At 39.5% G+C, this 22,718-nt stretch overlaps 1 protein-coding gene across 47 annotated transcripts in view; it reads right to left on the bottom strand.

Annotated features, from left to right (window-relative positions):
- Window positions 1-20,514, bottom strand: part of Dscam1 (Down syndrome cell adhesion molecule 1) — a 426,431-nt gene extending 405,917 nt beyond the window's left edge. For all 47 annotated transcript variants that reach the window (XM_083125269.1, XM_083125286.1, XM_083125279.1 and 44 more), the window contains exons 1-2: window positions 20,397-20,514; window positions 19,845-20,018 (exon numbers count right to left, since the gene is read on the bottom strand). In XM_083125269.1, coding sequence (XP_082981395.1) covers window positions 19,845-19,902 — 58 coding nt within the window. In that variant the 5' untranslated portion in view covers window positions 19,903-20,018; window positions 20,397-20,514. The remainder of the gene's footprint in view (window positions 1-19,844; window positions 20,019-20,396) is intronic.
- Window positions 20,515-22,718: the final 2,204 nt, after the last annotated feature.

The raw sequence follows: 22,718 nt of genomic DNA, 5'->3' as shown, positions 1-22,718 counted from the left end.
TTTAGGCCTACTTCCATGTTTGCTAACATAAAGCGTACAAAACTGCTCAGGCTAACTGCCGTTGTTAGGGTACTGAACCTTACTCTTAACAGTTTGTCTGCTTGACTAAGCTTGTATTAATGCCAACAGCACAGCACGTCCCCCCTCCTTCCAACCCGATTCTAAAGGTATAAGAGGTGGAGTTTCATTTCAACCCCATCGCCGCGATCACCCACAGGTATGTAGAAAAACTGTACATAATAACCATTACTAAAAATCAATAAGTCAATCAAAGGAACGATCCCCCCATTTTTGTGCGAAGTTCGTAGAATTGGTATAAATTCTTGTCCCCCCAAAAAATTCTCATGACGCACGCGCGTCGTGAATCCCCTGCGTGGGCACCCCTGTGCTGGAGTATAGATCGCATAGATATTCTGGCGCTAGAATAGGCTGACGAATAAGGTTTCCTGGGCCCTGGCAAAGTTACTGCATGGAACATTTAATATACAAATCGACGAAAACGCGCCTTTCCATAAAAGACAACAAGAACTTATACTGCATAGCTGGGTTAATTCAGGCTTGTATACCCTATAGGTGTGTTTCACCTACGTCACAAACTGTTGCACTGTGGGATCGAGCAGCCATGATTGTGGCGTGGTTCTTGTAAACATTCGGAATTCAAGCGGGCGGGCGGGAGATTTGAACATTGTTTACGATGGCATACTGTATGCAATATTGGGTTGTTTAGGTCTAACAGGTACTCATGTTTATTCTAGAATTTTCTGAGAAATAACAGAAGGTGCAATTCACGGCACAGAATTTTCCGATTGTTGATTAAGAATACGCCGACATGGAGAGAATAAATCGTGCCAACATTAATGAACAAAGCAAACAATACAGGGCGGTGGGGTGAACATTTCTTTTCAGGTAAGTTCGTTCATATGTCGCATTTCTCTGTGACTTTTAGTACAAATGGATTGAACTGGTGTTTTTTATCATACTTGCAAGCAGCGTTTCCATGTTATTGTTTTATTTGGTAGAAAGGTGCTGATAAGTTTGACGATAAAAATGATAACATTCAAAGTTAAATTCATCTTGATAATTGCAAGCTTTTTCTTGATTATTTATATTTCATTCATTAACACAAACTGTTATTAATTGTTATTCTATTCATGAGAAAAGGTGCCGGTAGTAGGTTTTGCGTACTGTCAGAAATAAGCACTGCTTGGTTAAAACATATTAATGATATATCAAAGTATCTCAAATTGATTGATTTATTTGGTATATTTTACTTCGTTTTTCTGCTATATTTGGCTAGTCGTTAAGATCAGTCATGCCAAGACCGAGATTCGAATCCGGGACCCCTAGCATCGTAGTACGTTGTGCCAACCACTCTGTCACTGAGGCCTGAATATCCCAAATTAAAAATCGTTAAAGCAAGGAATGAAATTACTGTTTTTGAACAACTCAACATTTCAAATTACTGCGCTTGAACAAACATTAAAAAGAAACATAAGAAGATAATCGCCGAGTCTTGGAATTTTCAGTTAATCTGTACTCAAGGTCGTTGATGACCACTTTCTCCCACCCCGAGCGTGAAACATAGGTTACTTACTGCAATTTCAAGCAGAATCCAAACCACTAATAAATACGAAAACAAACTGATTCCATGTAGCTGGTTCAAGTAAATAAACACAGGTGAACTAGAGTTGGCCTTTTCGTTGCATTTTTATGCAATGTTACCAACGTTTACACAGTATTAACAACAAACGTGCATTTGGCGCAGGTGTAACGAACGTTGCGTGGTAGGTATTTCCTTGCAGACGACAAACAGCTTTGCCGCAAACATGGCGGCGGTGCGAATCCTGACGTCACATGAAACCCACCTATATGGGAGTTGGTTGCAAGGCTGGATTTTGGGCTAAGCACATGGTGTTTTGGAACCGTTACGATAACTGCTGTTGTAATAGGCTAACTTAATAAAAGGCGGCAAAATGTGACGAGGACTTCTGCACAAGTAAGAACGACAGGAAGACGCGCACAGAAGATGACGTTGCAAGGGATGTGCGCAGCCAATGCCCCATGTGATGAATAAACCATCAGGCGAAGGTGGCGGGGCAGGAGATTGCAGTGCAATATTGAGCGACGTTTGAATTCTTAAGGGCGGGATGAGCATTTCCTCTGTTCTGCCTCCTCCCTCCAGCCGACTGATGACGTCATCCTTCATGATTGATACCCCACCAGGGTCCCCGCACGCAACCGTCTTCCACGTTAGTCACACGACCAGCAAGTACACCGGCTTACATTCACCCTCCGTTCTAGCGTAGTAGATAGTCTGCAAAAGTCACCCTTTCAGGCCGGATTATTTCGTAACATTATGTATTTGTCTTATTTTACATCGCATTTCTACCATTTTCGCTAATTGCGACAATGATGGATGGTGATTAGATGAAACTGATGAAGGGAGAATCGTAATAAAACAATCATGCCCAGGACAGGACTTGGAATTTTCGCTGGCAAGATCGTTCAGTCAACATGCTAACACAGTGGCGACAATTAGGGGGGCTGTATCCCCCACCACTTATTGGAACTTTTGCCCCCGCACTATACTGAACTTTATCTACCAAGGGAAAGTAAACTGTCCTTGACCCCCTAGTTGTGGAACCCAATCGCCGCCACTGTAGCTAACATTATTCATTTATCTATTTTTGCATTTAGAGCACGTTCTTACGGCCATCTTCTACATTGTACAGTGACGAGGAAAAGTCGGGAACATGTTCTCATTCTATTTAGCAATAGGATAATATACGTACTATCGTCTAGCTAAGGCTTGAAGAAAAAGGCGCCCTCATGAAAACCATCAAGACGCACAATACTTCCAAATTAATCCACTTGTTGGTTCGCCAAGCGAGCCATTTTTTTTCGATTGTGTGTGTCTTGGGAGAGATTACAAACACAAGCAGTCTAACCCTGGGTTTACAGTCCCTTCTTGGACATTCCTAAAGCTGGTGATCTAATTTATTTCTATTCCTATGATAGAACTTCGTCGAGATCTCTGTTCAAGCTGATGGGAGCCTCGCCAGAATCTCAGTAGAATGCAATGATGCCCTTTTCAGGATGCACACCAGAATAAATACATGCAGCTGCGCGCCTCACATCCTTCCCCTCTCTCCACACGCACGAAAATACAATGAGTATTTTAGAAAAAGTTCACCCATATCTATTTATTATTATTATATATTCGTGACGGATATGAATATTCGTGTTACTCTAATAAAAACGATGAATTGTTCTCTTTACGACAAGCACAATTAGCCAGGCGCGCATTCTAACCCTCACAAATGATGGTAAAGATCAAATAGTTGCCACCATGCAAAGCTTCAGTTTGTCATTCCTTTGTTTACAAGTACTGTAGAAGTACTGTAGTTAAGCACGAAACGTTCAAAGTGAACGATTTCGCCAGGGAATTCTGAGAAAAACTCGACATTAAATCATCATAAGACGCCTGAAGAGCACTCGTCCTGTTCCCAAGAACAGCAGACGCTAACCTCGTAATGTCGCCTGAATGGCCCCCATTTTTGAGAGAGGAAAATTGCATCATTTGAAGCACGCACGGCGGCTACTCTTGGAAATCTCAAGATGTGTAATTACATCCGAGAGAGGATGGAAGCGGTTAGCAGTTGTTAAGGAAGGGGTTTCCAGCTTCTGCGAAATACACAAAACGAAAGACCAACATTGCACTCACGCGTGTTAACCAAATGAACGTACAATCGCGAGCAAAAGTGGGTTGTAGTTCAGACACAAGACAATATATAGGGTGGCGCAAAAGTCGCCCTACATATGGTTGTAATGACTTTTCTCTCTTGTTGATAGTGTACGTAGTGACTGGCTGCTGCATGTCGGCAAGTCTATTAGGAGCAACGGTACGATTATGGGACAAAGGAAGTTTTTTTTGTCATGAAGAGAACACGAATTCTTAATATCTTCATAACTACTTCATAAAAAACACTCGTATTTCCTGATTCTGGCCGTTTCCGATTTTCAAAAGGTCTCTACACTCGTTACTCGATACTTTGTATACCCACAATGTAATCAAAGTGTTCCGGTTTCGATCCCCGGTGGAGGCAAGTTGCACATTAATTATGTCCTTTCCCGATTAGTCTATCTGAGCATAAAGTGTACTTAAAAATAAATTGCGACAAAATTTTAAACATTTAACTTTAACTTATACTACTACGTACAAAAAGTACCCGGAATTTGTGAATAAAACACAAAATACTTGGTTAATCATGAACATTTATTTTGTCGCCTTCAAAATAGGCCCCATAAGATGCAACACACATATGCCAACGCTTAACCCAGTCTTCAAAACACTTTTCAAACGCAGAAGACGGTATCGCCCTGAGTTCCTTCTGCGAATTTATTTTAATGGATTCAATTGATTCAGAATGCCTTCCCCGACGGAGCCATATCTGGAGAATATGGGGCTTGGGCGAGAATGTGTTGAGTTTTTGGACAAAAACTCGCGAACAAGAGTCGACGTGTGCGACGACGCATTATCTTGGTACAAAATCCAAAATCCAATAATTGTTTTTCCATAACTCTGGTCTTTTCCGGCGAACATTCTCACGCAGACGCCTCATAACGGTCACATAAAACTCTTTATTCACAGATTGTTCCGCTGGAAGGAATTCTGAGTGCACAACACCACGATAATCGAAGAAAACAATGAGCATGACCCTAATTTTTGAGCAACTTTGGCGAGGTTTTTTTGGTTTTGGTTCATTTTCGAAGCGCCATTCCGATAATTTGCATGTCATACTCATACACCTATGTCTCATCACCAGTTATGATGTGTTTCATGAAGGTTGAGTCCCTAAAGGCTCACGAAATCATGTCTTCAGCAACATCCCTACGATGTGCTTTTTGCAGGAAATTCAGCTCCTTCGGAACAATTCGTGCCGCGACGCGTTTCATGCCTAACACATATAGTCAAAATGTTGTTAACCGACATGTGTGATATGCCAAGTTCACGAGCCACCTCTCTCACACTCACGCGCTGGTTTTTAAGCACCATTGTCCTGATTCTTCCGACGTTTTCGTCAGTCGTCGACGTGGAAGGTCGACCAGAACGGGGCAAATCAGCAACATCTTCTCTGCATTCTTTGAAAGCCTTGTACAGTGTCTCTCAAAAGTTTTAGGACAACGACATTTTAAATTAGGCAACCCAATTTACACAAGGCGTTGGTGGGTTGCGTGTAGAGTTAGGCTCAATTTCAGGGTTGCCACATGCACATTAGATATTTATAAAATACGCGTAAGAAAGAAATCCAAGTATTATTGCATAAAACTAGAAAAAATCAGTATTAGATTTGTTGCAATACTCTCAGAAAGAAAGAACGTCGATTTTCTAGAATTTCATTGTTGATGAGTCTGCACAAAGGAAAAGAGGAGAGAGGAAACGAAAGGGAACAAAGGAGAGGAGAAAAGAGAAAACGAAAAGAGAAGAGGAAAAGTAAAGAAGGGAAGAAAATAGAGGACAGGGGAAGTGGATAGGAGAAGTAATGAGGAGAAGGAAAAAGATGCGAGGAGAGATGAGGAAAATGAAGCAAACAGGAGAGAAGAGAGGAAGGAAAGCGAGGTGATAGAAGAGGAGGAAAGGAGTTTGGAGAGGAGAGGAGGAGACGAGAAGATGGGAGTGGAGAGTAGAGTAAAAGAGAGACAAAGAGAAGAACGAAAAGAAGAGGAGAACAGTGCCGTGGAGTCGGAAATATAAGACAGGAGAGGAGATAAGAGGAGTGGAGAAGAGTGGGATGGAGACAAGAGGCGAGAAAAGTAGGGATGGCGGTATGAGATAAAAGTAGAGGAGAAGGAGGGGAGAGAAGAAGGAGAAGTTAAGAACAGAAGGGACTGGAGACGAGAGGAGAGAAGGGGTAGTTGCAGAAAATACGTCTCGGCGTCAAGAACTGATGCATTGATAGAATTATCGACATGAAACATTCAATAACCTTTTATAATGTATTGGAGAATGTATTAGATCGGTGTAAAATTCGTTTTGGCCGAGTTCAGAGCAAGATAAAATCTTCCACGTAAGATCTTTGATTTCACCTGCGATTATACCACTAAAAACATGAATGTAATTTTCATATTTATAAGAATTACCCAACTTTTCTCCTCTTCTCGGTTCGTTGAAATGGAGATTTTGTTATTTAACATTTCCCTTCCCACAATCGTTAATTCCAAACTGAATCATTCCGTTTCACACAGCGTGGACAATGAACGCAATGGGATATATCTAAAACTTACGAAAAGTTTCTGCCACCAGAGGGATTTGAACTTACGACCATCCGATTGACAATCCTTAACGGTAACCACTACCTCACAAGCTTTCGCTCCTGAACACAGGTAGAAGGAGCTGACCAATGTAAAATGCAGATCCAACTCTCCTCCTACATGTCATGTGCAAAGAATACTTGTTTGTAACAAAGAAAACTAAGGTAATACGACTCGGTGAAAACATTTAATGGAAAATTGCACATGATGAGAACTTTTCAGTCGATATTTATGGAGGTATCTTTGCATTGAACTCGAGTGGAAAAAGGGGCAATATTAGTATGACCTGAATTGCCACAAGTATAAATGATTACTACATTAATATTTGTCAATGTCTTTGAAGCAGAACACAATTATCCTTAGAGTATCATAATTCAAGATCTGATACCTGAAAATATCCCTTTGGTCAATTCATTTATTTGTTTATTTTTTTTAGTAAATTCCAGTTGCAGGACAATCTAGCCACTATACACTATTATTACAACGAATGTTGCCATGCTCTTGTTTAATAGAAGGAGAAATATTTTTTAAAATAAGAAGAAAGAACACTTCGTATGGAGGATCGAACCTCGGACCGCTTACAATGCTCTCAAGAACTCTAACCAACACACTAAGTTTCACTTGGAGAAACAATTTTTAATTATTCTGTCGCCTCAATATTGTAATCGTTTACCTGCAAAAAAAAGTTCAATACTCTCATATTGCTCTGTACTTCTATAATTACTTCATACACATGCATTTGAAATCTTACTCTGGATTTCTTTCTTTGTATTAGTATATCTAAGGTTGTGAATATATTTTATTTGTAATTTTATAACGGTTACGTGAACATCTACGAAATAGTTCCTTATAACTTGGAATCTGTAAAGAGATACATTCAAGTTTTCAAATGATTTTAGACCGCTAGATTTTGGCAAGGGATTATGTGTGATCCGTGTCCAGTCATCATTGCTGAAACAAACGTTTGAAAAAACTGTGGAATTTTCATTCTGAGATAAGTTGCCTTACTTGCTACATGTATGCGAACTACACTCTGCCCCATCTATCTCTGGAGCAAGTGAACAAAACAAGTATCTGAGCAGCAATGAACACATGTGATGAACGGAATTGCGTGGAGAGAGGAGATCCACTGCTGTTACCAGCCTTTCCAGCAGCGTATACTACCTCGCTCTGTCCACTCGATCCACCTTCCCCTCTTTCCCCTTCTCTTCCGCTATGCGCGGCTTTGCTCCAGACATGCTGGGACAGGGCACAGTTAATTGTTTTCGCAAGAAGTATCCCTGTGTGCCACACATTTAATTCTTACTCGCATGAAAGAAAAATGTTGTCAATTTGCATTCAGGGGGTAGTTTCACAGTTACAAACTATTTAGACCTTGATAAGAAGTTTAGTGTAAAAAGTCATTTTGTTTATATTTTTTAAAAAAATTGAGGTCTATGGTTGAAATCCTCATATTTAGTGCTTGAACTCGTCACCTAAGAGGTTGAAGACCCGTCCTGTTCTTTGTGCGTGACCTTTTTATTTTTCTATTCATTATTCATCCTCATCCTCGCGATTAGCCAAAAGTAAAATAAGAAAATTCCTCCTCCGCGATCGTGCGGTCTAAGGCGCTGTGCTTTGGACTCCGACTGCGGACGGCATGTGTTCGAGTCCGCCTGGGTTCAGCCTTTGGGTTCTCGGCCTATGTATAGGACCGGTGGCAACCCACCATCTGACGAAATTGGGGAATTACCAGTGAGTAACGTAACCCGGTCTCGTAAATCTCCTATGGGGGATGTTCCTGGGTAAGCAAAAAATAGTCGATCAGACAATTCGATTATCGAAGGCGATAAAGGAACTTCCGGTTTGACCAAGTTTCCAATATAAACAAGTGGAAAACAGATTTTCTTCGAGCTTACTTTGTTAAAAAGGAGCGGATACGAAATGGATCACATTAAATTTTTAAGTGGCAGAGAATTAAAGATACCTCGAAGAAATTGACCAGTTCCCGGAGCCATTGGATGAAGATTTATGGAACAATAGTAATCTTTTCTGAGACAATGTTGATCCTCTACCAATGGTTTAGTTTTTCTTGTTTTTTTTGTTTTTTTTGTTTTGAGTTGATGTTTTAAGTCCACTTTGTGCACAGTAAGGCTAATAGGGACTGGATCTACAGTTTAAAGTGGAATCCGAACCACTATGTGCCTCCACCGGGTATCGAACCCAATGGTTTCGTTGGTATATACATTAAACAAGAAAGTCCATTCGCTTATAAATTAAGTAACAGATTTTTTATATTAAAAAAGAAGTAAATAATAATAAATTCTTAAAGGTACAAGGAAGATTAAATACACCGATGAAAAACAAAGATATTCTACTTAGTCTAATAGTTATAAAGTGAACATTTTATTTCTAATTAATAAAACCACAGATCAAATTTTACATAAACGTGTATTTTAAGTTGGTTCTAATTTATATTTGGTCACTTCTCATTCTTTCTTATTATCATTTTAATTAATCATTCACATATATAGCTATGCCAGTTGATTTTTAATTTCACGAAAACGAAAAAAAAAACAGGCAATTCCACTCATGATACGAATATGCAGGAAGTTTGAGGATTCAGCAGGTTGAATTAAAGCTTACATTATTTATAAAAATTCAAATACTTCGAAGCCTCCCGATGGCGTAGCTGTAACGTCGCTGCCTTGTAATCAAGGTGTCCCAGGATTCGATACCTGTGGAGGCACAATGTGGCCACTTTAAATCTGTAGGTTGAGTCCCTAATTGCCTTACTGTGCATAAAGTGTACTGAAAACAAAAAAAAAGCTGAAATGTACTCTGATTATATCAGAATGGATAATTTTTCGACATTGTGTATCTACTAGAACACAGCTCTCTTAATTGTTCTTTCTTCCACAGCTAAAAACATGCATGGTTCTAAAAATTTACATCTTCTAAATTTGTTATGCCAACATATTATAATTTTAAAACACTTAAAATTTCATTGGGTTTATTTAACGGTGATGAAGTGACGTGTCTAGGGCCTACTTTCTCATGTCGTGGTTCACAGTCTTTTTGCATTACTGCCTGAATCCACCGAGTTTTCGTATCTGGTCTGTCGAAAAAAGATTCACAGATATTTGAGAAAAATTATTCGTTCTCGACCTCATATTGTAACCAACAGCCACGCAATGATTGTCGTCTTTTCTGCAAGATATTACCCTTACATCTTTATAATCCATGTTACTCTTTCAAAACCAGAAGTAGGGTCCCGCCCATGCCGATCAGGAACGAAAATGTAAACATCAAGTCAATAACCACCATAGTGGTTGAGGGTTCGACATGCTGACCCCACATCACCCCATCTGGTTGAAGATCACTAGCAAAGATTGTGGGAGGGAGACTGGCAGTCGGGAGATAGGCCAAGGCCCTTCGAGAACTGTTGAGCCATGCGTTATTATTTATTAAAATAAGAAAAACAAGGGAATGAAGAAAAATAAATTTAAAAAAATATTTATTCAGTTTTATTTTGTTTTTCATGGATCGGTTGCCCTACTACGCGGTAATCCCAATAAGCATCTTACATGTTACACGATAAAGCACATATTACTATCCGAATATTTATTCAATAAGAATTTTTGTTTGCCAGGAATCATTACTTATTACATGTTGAGCTAGTGTCCCTCTAGCCGCCATTGATGAAATCTATTATTCTTCAGATTCTCTTTAAAATTCGACTCTGGTCACTTGTAACTTGCTGGGTGCAGACACTATGCATAGACGGACAGTGTTTTGCGATAGGTAAGAAGCGGCCTTGTGAAGCGTGACTCATGAACGCGAGCAAGCTAGCTACCAAGCTTATCTGCCTTTGAATACGAAGTCATTCTTTTAACCGTTCCCGAACACGATTGCTACTGTAGAAGTATATATTCTCTCAAAAGAGCAAGAAAGGAAATTCGACCAATGTTCTCCCGTCGTATAAAACCAAGTATTATCTATTAAACGAAAAGTTCACGATTGTCAATAAACGGTATAACGAATCTGAGCTTTCAGGAACTTTTCACGCAAAATTCCACTGTCTAGGCCAATGACAGAAAAGCAAGCAATATTTTTATTTATTATTTAAATGAATTAAAGGAATGTGTAAGAATTTATAAGAAATAAAGAGCGGAACGGAACGACTGTTGTTCTACCTTAAAAATTGTTGTGCTTCGAAATAGAAAAATAAGAAGGATTTAATCCAGCACCTTAACACACTGTTCCACGACTCTCTATTGACTAACACTGTCAAATGTGATGTGATTTTATCAAAACAATTTTCCGCCTGTTAACGTATAACGTCTCGCACATTTGGCAGTTCGCAAACGTTTTTGCAAACGCTGTAATTATTTCGTGTTACCATACGCAACAGCAAATACATTTCATAAGACTGTTCTGGACACGAGACTTGCGTCAGAAAACAAGCATTTCGTATGTTGCAGTATCACAGGAAGAGAACATCGCCCTGCAATGTTCAAGACTCAAGATATTTTCCATTAATAATGTCTAATCAACATAATAAGTTAGAAGAAGTAACTCGCATTTTCACAACAACTACCGATATTCTTGTTTTTCTTCATCACTTCGAAAATATATTCTCGAAGATAGCTGCTATACTACAAGAAACAATTCAAAATTAAAGTAAAAGTTCAACTACATGTATATCCAAGGACATTTACAATATTGGAGGAACAGAATACTTAAACATTGTTGATTCAACGGAAGGTAAGGGCGTGGTGTAGTGGTTAGTGTTCTCGATTGGCCTGCTATCGGTCCCAGGTTAATTCCTCCTTACGAGGTGTTCTCTTTTTTAATTCTCCTTCTACTACGTTCTACATCTGGAATTCGCTAAAAAAATTAATTAATTGACACACGTTCAAAGATATATTTTCAAGTATCAGATCTTTAATTATGATACTCTAAGGATAATTGTGTTCTGCTTCAAAGACATTGACAAATATTAATGTAATAACCATTTATATTTGTGGCAATTCAGGTCATACTAATATTGCCCCTTTTTCCACTCGAGTTCAATGCAAAGATACCTCCACAAATATCGACTGAAAAGTTCTCATCATGTGCAATTTTCCATTAAATGTTTTCACCGAGTCGTATTACCTTAGTTTTCTTTGTTACAAACAAGTATTCTTTGTTACAAACAAGTATTCTTTGCACATGACATGTAGGAGGAGAGTTGGATCTGCATTTTACATTGGTCAGCTCCTTCTACCTGTGTTCAGGAGCGAAAGCTTGTGAGGTAGTGGTTACCGTTAAGGATTGTCAATCTGATGGTCGTAAGTTCAAATCCCTCTGGTGGCAGAAACTTTTCGTAAGTTTTAGATATATCCCATTGCGTTCATTGTCCACGCTGTGTGATACGGAATGATTCAGTTTGGAATTAACGATTGTGGGAAGGGAAATGTTAAATAACAAAATCTCCATTTCAACGAACCGAGAAGAGGAGAAAAGTTGGGTAATTCTTATAAATATGAAAATTACATTCATGTTTTTAGTGGTATAATCGCAGGTGAAATCAAAGATCTTACGTGGAAGATTTTATCTTGCTCTGAACTCGGCCAAAACGAATTTTGCACCGATCTAATACATTCTCCAATACATTATAAAATGTTATTGAATGTTTCATGTCGATAATTCTATCAATGCATCAGTTCTTGACGCCGAGACGTATTTTCTGCAACTACCCCTTCTCTCCTCTCGTCTCCAGTCCCTTCTGTTCTTAACTTCTCCTTCTTCTCTCCCCTCCTTCTCCTCTACTTTTATCTCATACCGCCATCCCTACTTTTCTCGCCTCTTGTCTCCATCCCACTCTTCTCCACTCCTCTTATCTCCTCTCCTGTCTTATATTTCCGACTCCACGGCACTGTTCTCCTCTTCTTTTCGTTCTTCTCTTTGTCTCTCTTTTACTCTACTCTCCACTCCCATCTTCTCGTCTCCTCCTCTCCTCTCCAAACTCCTTTCCTCCTCTTCTATCACCTCGCTTTCCTTCCTCTCTTCTCTCCTCTTTGCTCCATTTTCCTCATCTCTCCTCGCATCTTTTTCCTTCTTCTCATTACTTCTCCTATCCACTTCCCCTGTCCTCTATTTTCTTCCCTTCTTTACTTTTCCTCTTCTCTTTTCGTTTTCTCTTTTCTCCTCTCCTTTGTTCCCTTTCGTTTCCTCTCTCCTCTTTTCCTTTGTGCAGACTCATCAACAATGAAATTCTAGAAAATCGACATTCTTTCTTTCTGAGAGTATTGCAACAAATCTAATACTAATTTTTTCTAGTTTTATGCAATAATACTTGGATTTCTTTCTTACGCGTATTTTATAAATATCTAATGTGCATGTGGCAACCCTGAAATTGAGCCTAACTCTACACGCAACCCACCAACGCCTTGTGTAAATTGGGTTGCCTAGTTTAAAATGTCGTTGTCCTAAAACTTTTGAGAGACACTGTACCATGCATACGCTTGTGTTTTCGACAGACACGAATCACCAAAGGCCTTTTGTAGCATTTTCAACGATTCAGCACAAGACAGTCCGTTGACAACACAAAATTTCAATCAAATTCATTGCTCGATATTTGTCTCCATTCCGCAAATCGCAGGACACTCGTCAACACAACTAACGTAAACAGCTGCTGTGCACACACTGATGGATAGATTACTCTACCCCTCTGCGTGGTCATTCAGTACAGTGCTGTCATTCTACGGACAAAATGAATTCTCGATACCTCCGATGTGGGACTTTTACCAGCCAAATTCCGGGTACGTTTTTTACTGAAGTAAAACTAAAATACATGCTCAACAGCCATTTAAGGGCCTACCAGAGCGCCTTGTTCATTAGGTAACGCGTGACCAGCGAATCGAGTCCCATCGCCGCTCTTTTCAGACTTTAGAGACCGGAGCCCCTATTATACTTCATCTTTTCAAGTCGCTTCCCAATTTTACTCACGACGGTGCGTAAACGCCTAAATTGTTGGGACTCCCACCGGAAATCGAACCCGGGACCACTCGCACCAAAGGCGAGAGCGCTAACCATTTGACTACACGGGATCCCGCACGCAAGAAAGCGGTTTGATCTATTGCACTGCAAACAATAATATTATTATGTAATAGGATGCATATACTTTCACAGGGGGCCACGACGTTTACTCTCTTCCAGCCTATTCTCTATTTTAGTTGTTCTCTGCATCAGTGTCAAAAGTGACATCCCTGCCCTCCCCTACCTACGGCTCTGATATCTTAAATACGAGACAGGAGCACTCATCATCACACTGGCTGGGCTATAAGACAGCATTCATTGAAGCAGTTGCTACTCTTGCCTGGGCCCAACCTTCCAGCTGCTCCCAGATCAATTGACACTTTCCAAGCTTTCCAAAAGAGTCGGCCGAGAGGCTTTGCTTTCCCAGCGATCAAGAAAGGCGGTCTTGAACTTGAAGAATAACGGGCATGTCTCGTGAATAGTAATTTCTACGAGTGGAAGTTTTGCTTAGGACGCAGAGAACCAGTTTCTTTTAAAGCACCGATCGGGGATTCCTTTACATGTCACTTGATGCTGCGCATTCTAAGAGTACTGGATGCAGGCGTGCGCAAAATAAACCAACTTTTAATTTCAAACTAGATTCATCCCACGCATGGTAACAAAGAAATGACGCAGCCGTGAAAAAAAACACGTGATAAGAAAAAGCATGTGGTCCATTAGGAGAAACAAGTACACGAGTTGAGCCCAAAAGCAAGGATGCAAAGTCATGCACGGAGAAACTGATAACATGAAACGACCTAAACCCAGGGGGGTAAGATGCAAACTGCCGACAAGAAAAAGTAACTAAAATCAGGATAGAAAGAAATGTGGGTAAAAATAGATAGGAAGAAAACACAAAGAAGTCGTGACCAACAAAAAATATATTAAACTTAATACATTTTTAAGGGGAGAGCAATTGTGAAATGTATCGTATTTGAAATTTTCTCTGCAAATTTATTAGGATAACACAACTTTCCTCCATTTTCTGCGACATTTTTCGAATGATTTTAACATTTGAAAATATTTCTCCACAATTTGAGGAACATAATACGTGAGCGGGAAACATTTTGGAGGTGATGTGATCAGCACCACCCCCCAGAGCCGCTTTATGAGGGAACAAGGCAGGAAAAATTCCGGCCTTATCACCCACCCCGGGAATCGAAGCAGAGTCTCTCGCGTGGCAGTCAGACGCCCTACCGACTAGACTTACATAAATTTTAGGGTGTTTTAATTATTCTAAAACAACGACAATTTTCTACTGACTATATATTACTCTCCAGGGTTAAAGACAGGAATAAATGTTTAGAAACCTTACATTGGTTGGTTCTAACATTGTCCAAATAAGGTAAGCATGATGTTGATGCGTGTGTTGCATTAGCACATGTTCCACTTCCAAAACCACGATTGTAAATAGACGTTCAACCGAGGCTGCCGGCAAGTCGAGGCACGGTTCCAATAGAGAATTCGAAGAGAAGGATCCCTTTGTTATTGACTAGCTACTCCGCAGCTTGCAACAGGCTAGCCGTTCGGATTCCGTCGGTTAAAAATAACTCAAATTCTGCGGCGAAGAATCCATGAAATATTGTAACAAGGAGAAAGGGGATCGCGCAGCCTGGTGGGATATACCTCTTGGTTCTCCAGCACGCAGGAAATAGGCGCCCAGAGATGCTCCACCAAACGACTCCTTTCAAACCACGCACAGACAACAAAAACTTTTGGATAAGATGGGAATGCCAGAAACGAGCTGCCAACAATTTAAAGGGGCGCCGACACCAGATACCAAGGTAAATATAAATAATCATAATAATCTATATAATATAAAAATCCTAACCCAACCAATAATCTAACAGAAGGCTGGAATCGTAAACGAAAACATGTTTTTAAATTTAATTGTGACAAGTAAACTGCATTACGCTTTCAGAAATATAAATGCAACAACAAATAAAATTCAAATTTGGGTTGTGCTTCATGAATACATTGCACATTCATTGTGGGATAATATTGGTTAGTTACAATTTTACTTTGCTGGCAAAACGTCCGCCTTCTTGGTGTCAAAATGTCCGCTTTTACGATTTTGGTGGCAAAACGTCAGGTGTCAAACTATCCGAACCCCGGTAAAATTATGTAATATATGTAATGTTAAATGAACATTATCCATTCTCTAGTGCTTTAAACTACATGTATTCTAACACTACGTTTCGAGAAAGAACATCTCCTCTCGTCTTCAGGTGAAATTTCTTTTGCCGGTGGTGGTGGGAATCGAACCTGCGACAGACCTCTGATTTTAATACATCCGGTGCACTAACCAACTACTCCACGACGTCAACTACTCTTATGTCTGGCAGCAAGATATTCTTATTATTTTCTACAATATTAAAATATTCTTAGAGGCGTAACCCAGACGCTAATGCTGAAAGTTCGGAAATATTTTCTGGTTTCGTGTTTCACGGCCTTATGCTTTGCACAGCACAATCGCCTGTCACAACTTTCGAAGAGTTCTGACAGCAAGAAACCAACAACGACCGCGGCTATATACATTACAAAGGGAATGATATGAATTGGAAATAAGCAGAGGTGTGCTGGATGGCTAACAAGAACTCACGCCTCTCCCCACTTCTCCGTACCTGAAGAAAAAAAAGGCTTGGAACTTCAGGTGACATCAGGAAATAAAAAGTCTAAAACAAGACTGTTCTCCAAGCTCGCATGCTACTGTCCTACTGGGTCTGTTGTTCGCAGTAATTAGTAAAATGTACATTTTGATCAATTGTTACTGCCATTATAAATATTATACATTTATGTTTCACGCAGAAAATGCATTGATATCGAGCCTTGTGGAACAAGACTGGAATTTGACAACCAAAATAGTGTAAAAGTTATAACTGGAATTGTAAATAAAAGGCCTCACGATGACGTTATTCGAATAGAGTGGCGTGTCCCGGATTTTCGAAAGGAGGGGTCATTTTGCCATTTTATGCTGCCTTTGTTTTTTTTTGTTGTTTTCTTAAGGAATACTGGGCGAAATTATGATCTCCACGACCCCCCCCCCTTTGGGTATGCCACTGTCTGCACATATAAATTTGGACCTGGATAATGGGACAAATTCCTTCATCTAACCTACAGTGCATTTCACTGCTCGGCGCGCTAGTCGTCGCTCAACGGACGATTTGACTGTGAAAAGCACTGTATAACCCCTGACTTCGTACAGAAATACGCTAACATCACGGCAAGTAATATCTCAACTAAATAAGGCAATGATAAACATAAGATACCATGTACGTAACCATAGCTTGTCATTTTGTTTTATTTCAGTATAGTGCGCAAATAATACCGGTACATCAAATCGCTGGCATGATTGTCGCATCTACCAGGGCCTTCCCGATGATGCAGTGGTAACGTGGTAGCCTTGTAAACAAGGGTATAACGGGTTCGATCACTGATGGAGATACATAATGGTTCGGATCCCACTTTAAACTGTAGGTACCGTCCCGATTACCATTTATGTTCATAAAATGAACTCAACCGTTTTTGTTACAACTACCAGATTTCGAACACGCCTTACCATGCCAACATGCTAATGTAAGCCAGTGAAGAATTGGCTACATTCAGAAACGAAGATCTCGCCTGCCTTTAATGAACTGGAAAGCATCTGCACGTGTCATAATAAACGTCTTATTTTCTAATTGAACAACAACAACGTTGCATGAACTCCACACGAGAAGATAATTAGGGATGGAAAGAATTCTGAAAAGCTGCCAGAGAAGCTCCCATTAAAATATTTGGGATGCCTACAACAAGAGTATTTTCGCCCCCAAACTTCGTTATGCACAAGAGCTTGTTTACCTACATAATGATCACTTGTACAATGTGGCTTCCATTTTACCTTAAGGTGAGGAACTTTAAAAATGTTACACATTATCATACTTTACATGACAAGCGTAATCTTTGAAGTTATTTAAATAAATGCAGTAGCCAATTATTATTATTCGTATTAATTTTTGCATTTCTCTTTCTTCTCTTGGTTTTTCTTCTGCTATTGGATGGTGATGAATGATGCTCAGACGAATTGCAAGAAGAAGGCCTGGAGCCGAACCAGCGATCTTCGGTGGCAAGCTCATGAGTAGATTACTTATTGTGCTCAAGCAACGAGGCGGTGGATTTTAAGTTTGTGAGTCCAATATCGCAGAATTGTGAATATATGAAATTGTAGCGTTTGGAATTATACTCATGCACACTCTCATGTAGGAAAAAAAGTGAACTTGCGAAATTACATAGAAATAATCAAACTATAATTTGTTGTTTTTTTAAGAGTGATAGAACTTTCGTTGGGATAGCTGTCATTTGTTTTGTTTTGATGACATGTTGTTTTGTCATTTCATATCAGTGAGCATTGGCAAATGATCATGGAAAGACTGACGCCGCAACAACGTTTACAAATTGTGGAAATATATTTCCAAAATCAATGTTCTGTTCGCCAAACGTATAGAGCACTTCGGAAATATCGGTGCTGTCAGTGATTTGGCCAGCAAGATCATGTGACCTAACGCCACTGGATTATTTTCTTTGGGGATATGTAAAGTCTCTGGTTTATGCTGATAAACCAGCAACAATTGACGCTTTGGAAGCCAACATAACTCGTGTTATTAACGACACACGTCCCCAATTACTTGAAAAAGTGGTTCAAAATTGGACTGATCAAATCCGGTTCATATGCCGGAAATTATTTTCAAAAAGTAAATGTCAGAAAGTTATCTTTCAAATAAAAACACAATTGGCTTCAAACTTAATTTTTTATGTGTTTTATTTCAATTCAAAGTTCTATCACTCTAAAAATAAACACCCTATATAACAAGAATTTATTGGAATCCTACTGTTTTATCTGGTTAGCCTACTCGGTCTTTAAATGTCCGTCTGTTTTAAATCCAATTTATGCACATAATATGTGTATATATATATTTTAGGTTGTCCAGATCGAGACTGAAGATGGTAGGTAGCCTATCCGAATCACCATCAGGAATCGAACACCGAGACCCCTTAGTTATAACATGGCAGCATAACCGCTACGCCATCGGAGAGGCCAAAATTATATATAGCTTTATATAAAACTTAAATAGATTCATTTTAATTCAATTCAATACACACATATACGTACATATATTTAACATAACGTCATTTCTTATTGCCATGGTAGAGTGGTTAGCACATCGCGCTACGACGCCAAGAGTCCCGGGTTCGAATCCCGGTCTGGGCATGGATGTTTGTGAGTGTCCATTCATCAATTTCATCATATCATCCCCATCTTCACAAATTAGCCAAAAGTGGCACAAAAAGCGAAGTAAAATAAAGGAAATCAATCATTTTTATTGCCATGAAGGCTATATTCAAAATTTTACATGTAAGAGTTACGTTGCAGACTTCTAGTCTGTCGTGAAGAAAGAAATATATCATGTGTAAATAATATTTCTTCCTTGTGACCTTGATGATGAATGTCAATGGGAGAGCTGTCGGATCACATATTTAAAGTAAACTTTCGCCGTCATACGTGTACGGCCGAGTATGAACGAATGCGTGTAGTAAAAGTCCAGTGTGCGAAACCGCTAACATGAGTATGTACACAAATGAACTATTCCTAAAATATCCTCGCAGTGCTCTATCAGCTGTCGGCCTTCCATTAGTTCGTTGGCCTCTCGCAGACTCGATCTCAGGCTCCTCAAGCTGCAGAGCGTACTACCCCTCGATATCGACCTGCCTGGCGTACTCCGACAACTCCCAAATGGAGGATGAAGAAGCGAAAACACGTTGTGGAAATATACTATTTGCTGGATCCTTACGTCACGTTCGCAGTATGCAGAATGATTATCAAATTAGCACTAAAAATATTTTTGGGGGGCTAAGTGCTTATTTTTAGGGTCCTTTACACATTTTTATTTATATTTGTTTTAGCCTTTACGTTTGGCCTTGACATATTTCATTCAATGAACGAATGTTAAAACATTCCTACCATTTCATTGTGTGAAACATATATCATTTAATTATACTGAACACTGCATTGTCCCCTCACTCTTCTATACAATATGTTTAGCATGTATAATGTAAGACAAATGACAGTTCTTCAAATAGGATTTGTCAGGCTACAGAAAATTCGGCCCACCCTATCACGATCTATCTTCCCGAGTGACTTTCTTCGCCTACTCTCGTATGTGTCATGCCCGGGCACCTCCCAAGTATCTGGCGCCATCGAAAGACGAAAAAAATCGCCCTGTCTGAACAGGAAGAATACACTGTTTATAAGCAACAATGCCATGAGTTTCTACGATTAATGTCTCATAACATTTCGAGACCAGCTAATATTATCGATCATGTTGTTTATAATAAGGATACTAGTACCTTACGATTTTTCTTCTTTTGCTAATTACTGGATTTCACTAGTCATTATTAATTTTGACATGAATTATTAATAAAGAATATTATTAATTTATTCATGAACTTACCTGAACAAGCAAGCAGCAGGAGAAGCCCAAGGCTCCACCACATAATGAATATATTCATGTCTCCGTTTAGGCGGGTACGCCGGCCTCCAGGAGCATAAATTCAATGTCGCGAAAAATCCAATGGGTGAACCCCAGCAATTGGGGCTCTGCAAATAGATGATCGCACGGACGACTCTGCAAACAAGAACAACGACTATTAAATGTTGCTCTCAGATAATTGTTTAATGCAAACAATATACTAGAAAACAAAAGAAAAAAAATAAAACTTCGGTCACTTCTAACTCAAAACGTGAGCAACTGAGCCAAAACAATTGCGTGTCATCAATTAATGCATGCTCTCTATTACAAACACAGCACTACGACACACAAGTCAAAACTGCACACAACACGGGAGGAGAATGACAGTCTTGAGAATCAATGTACACACAACACACTTGCGACGGATAAACATGTGGTTAAGAACTCACTCCTCGACTTGCAGAAACAAAAGGCAAACTATTCCAGAACTGGATTTCTAATATTTAGAAAAATGACTAATACTGATGCACGCACCTTGCTTTATCTCTTCAGATAAATACCAAAATTCCACAATACACACACCGCGAAAAACACCGCCTGACACAGACGATCTCACTATCGATATAACAAAACCTCATGCACGAGCGACGAGAAGCGCGCAGGCTCGCTGGCCAGACCAATAATACAAGTAGAGAGCTATCCGAAGGACCGAAGCGAGTCTACGATAGCGTCTGCAGTACGCTCGCACATCTGCCAATGTTGTTGAGCAGCGTATCCAACTCCATTATATTAAACTCTAAGAGTAAAAAAAATGTGAAGAATGACCGTGAGGCGCTGTTTGTTTTTCATGAAGCAGCGTTCATATTGAAAAAAAATAAGCGAACTGGTGAATAACTACAAACCTTTCTTTCTTTCTTTCACACACCAATATTTTTTTCTCGTTAATGATTCGTCTCAAAATTAAAATCATTTCACTCTACTTATTATAATTGGGACTGGGCTTACATTTAAAATTGGGATTTGAACGACTCTCTCTATGCCCACCTCCGTGGCGGAGTAGTTAGTACAGCGCAATACGACGCCAGAGTTCGGGGTCGAATACCGACCTGGGCATGGTTGTTCTTTACCAATTTCATCATATCATCAATTACCTTCATCGTTGCGAATCTGCGATAGCCAAAAGTGGAAGAAAAGCGACGCTAAAGAACAAAAATCAAATAATTACTTGAAAGAACCGCTCCCTGTGTGCCAAACCGGGAATCGAACCCAGAACGCCTTGATTACAAGTAGATTGACAATGTTCAGCCTCTACATTGTCAGAGAACCATCGACGTAAAAATTCTTCTATTTATACTCTCATCCACACATGTTATTACAAAGGCTTATTGATTGAAAATTGTTGTTACAAGTTCATATGGTGTTGGTTGTTATTTAGTGTTCTCTGCAGAAGCATAACTAGAGATTTCAATGTCAGGGACGATAATGGAATTTGGGGCGGTCCTCCCTCCACTTTAGGCAAATGCTATTATTCTTCTAAGTTACTCGCAAACAACAATCTGTGCAGCAACTTTCGAACGCGTAAGGAATCCAAAGGGGAAAGAAATGTTGTCGATTTTGTTTTTAGCACCAAGCCCCCCACACACACACGCACAACAGTTTCTTATGTACAAACGCAACTCTTAACAAAAAAATGCTCTTCAACAAAAAGTTCGATATGCACATTTGGTACTACAGTAAAACATCGTTAATCCGGACTAATGGAGGGGGTTAAGTTGACCGGTTTAACGAAAGTCCGAATTAACTGAAATAACCTAAAAGAACAGTAGAAAGTGCATTGAAACTCCGTTTATAGCAACATAACACGTTTATTATGGTGTATTTAAAGGGTATAGGTCTAAATACACTATACAGTACAGTAATTAAATACGACAATGCAGTACGTACATACGCGATACCCACATTATGATGATGTGCCCGACGGACCTGGCTCAGCATCACTCGAAACTCTTGCTGTGGAAGTTGGTTTGAAGTACATGTCTATATTCCGTTGGGATAGTTTGGAATGTATTCCTTCACTTTTTTTCAAGTCTGGCTTATCGGGGTCTGGATTAACGAGGTTTTACTGTATTGATTTCTACTTTCTTTATGGCTATAAGGTAATTTGTGTTGCTGTGTGGTTAGTCTATGTGGAGTATAATTATTGTAGCATATAGGGAATCGTTAATGCATTAGTGTTTCCAATAAAACAACCTTGTAAATTGATTGATTTGGTTTATTTTACTTCGTTTTTCTGCCACATTTGGCTAATCGCGAAGAAGATGATGAAACTGGTGAAAGGACACTCACAAAGAACACACATGCCCAGGCCGGGTTTCGAATCCGGGACCCCTGGCGTCGTAGCGCGCTGTGATAACCACTCTGCCACGGAGACCGTCACAACAACCTTCTAAGCATTGGGCATGTTTTTAAAAGACTAAAGAAACGCTAAGATGAAGCATTATTTTATAATTGACTTGACATCATTAATATTTTTTATGCCTCGAAATACAACTACAGCATATTCCCTCAAACTGCCAGATACGTATTTCTCAACTTTTGCAATTGTTCGATATTCAGAGTCCCTACACATATTTTTAAATATTCCTGAGTTCCTGGCATATAACATTATCATGAACCAAAGCTGTGTACAATAACTATTTTAATGGAGTAAATATACTAGCTACTGTTCAGGAAAAGATGTTCCATTGCGAGTGAAGAGAGCAGTGAAAGTTTTTTTGAGATTTATTTCTTTGAGAGCTGAAAATAATGTTAATTTGAAGTGGGCCAAAACTTTCACATGACGTCTACCTATTCTCA

Source organism: Lepisma saccharinum, chromosome 7 (assembly GCF_977018435.1).
Source record: "Lepisma saccharinum chromosome 7, izLepSacc3.1, whole genome shotgun sequence".
NCBI lineage: Eukaryota > Metazoa > Arthropoda > Insecta > Zygentoma > Lepismatidae > Lepisma > Lepisma saccharinum.
This window is presented reverse-complemented; position numbering and strand designations above follow the sequence as displayed.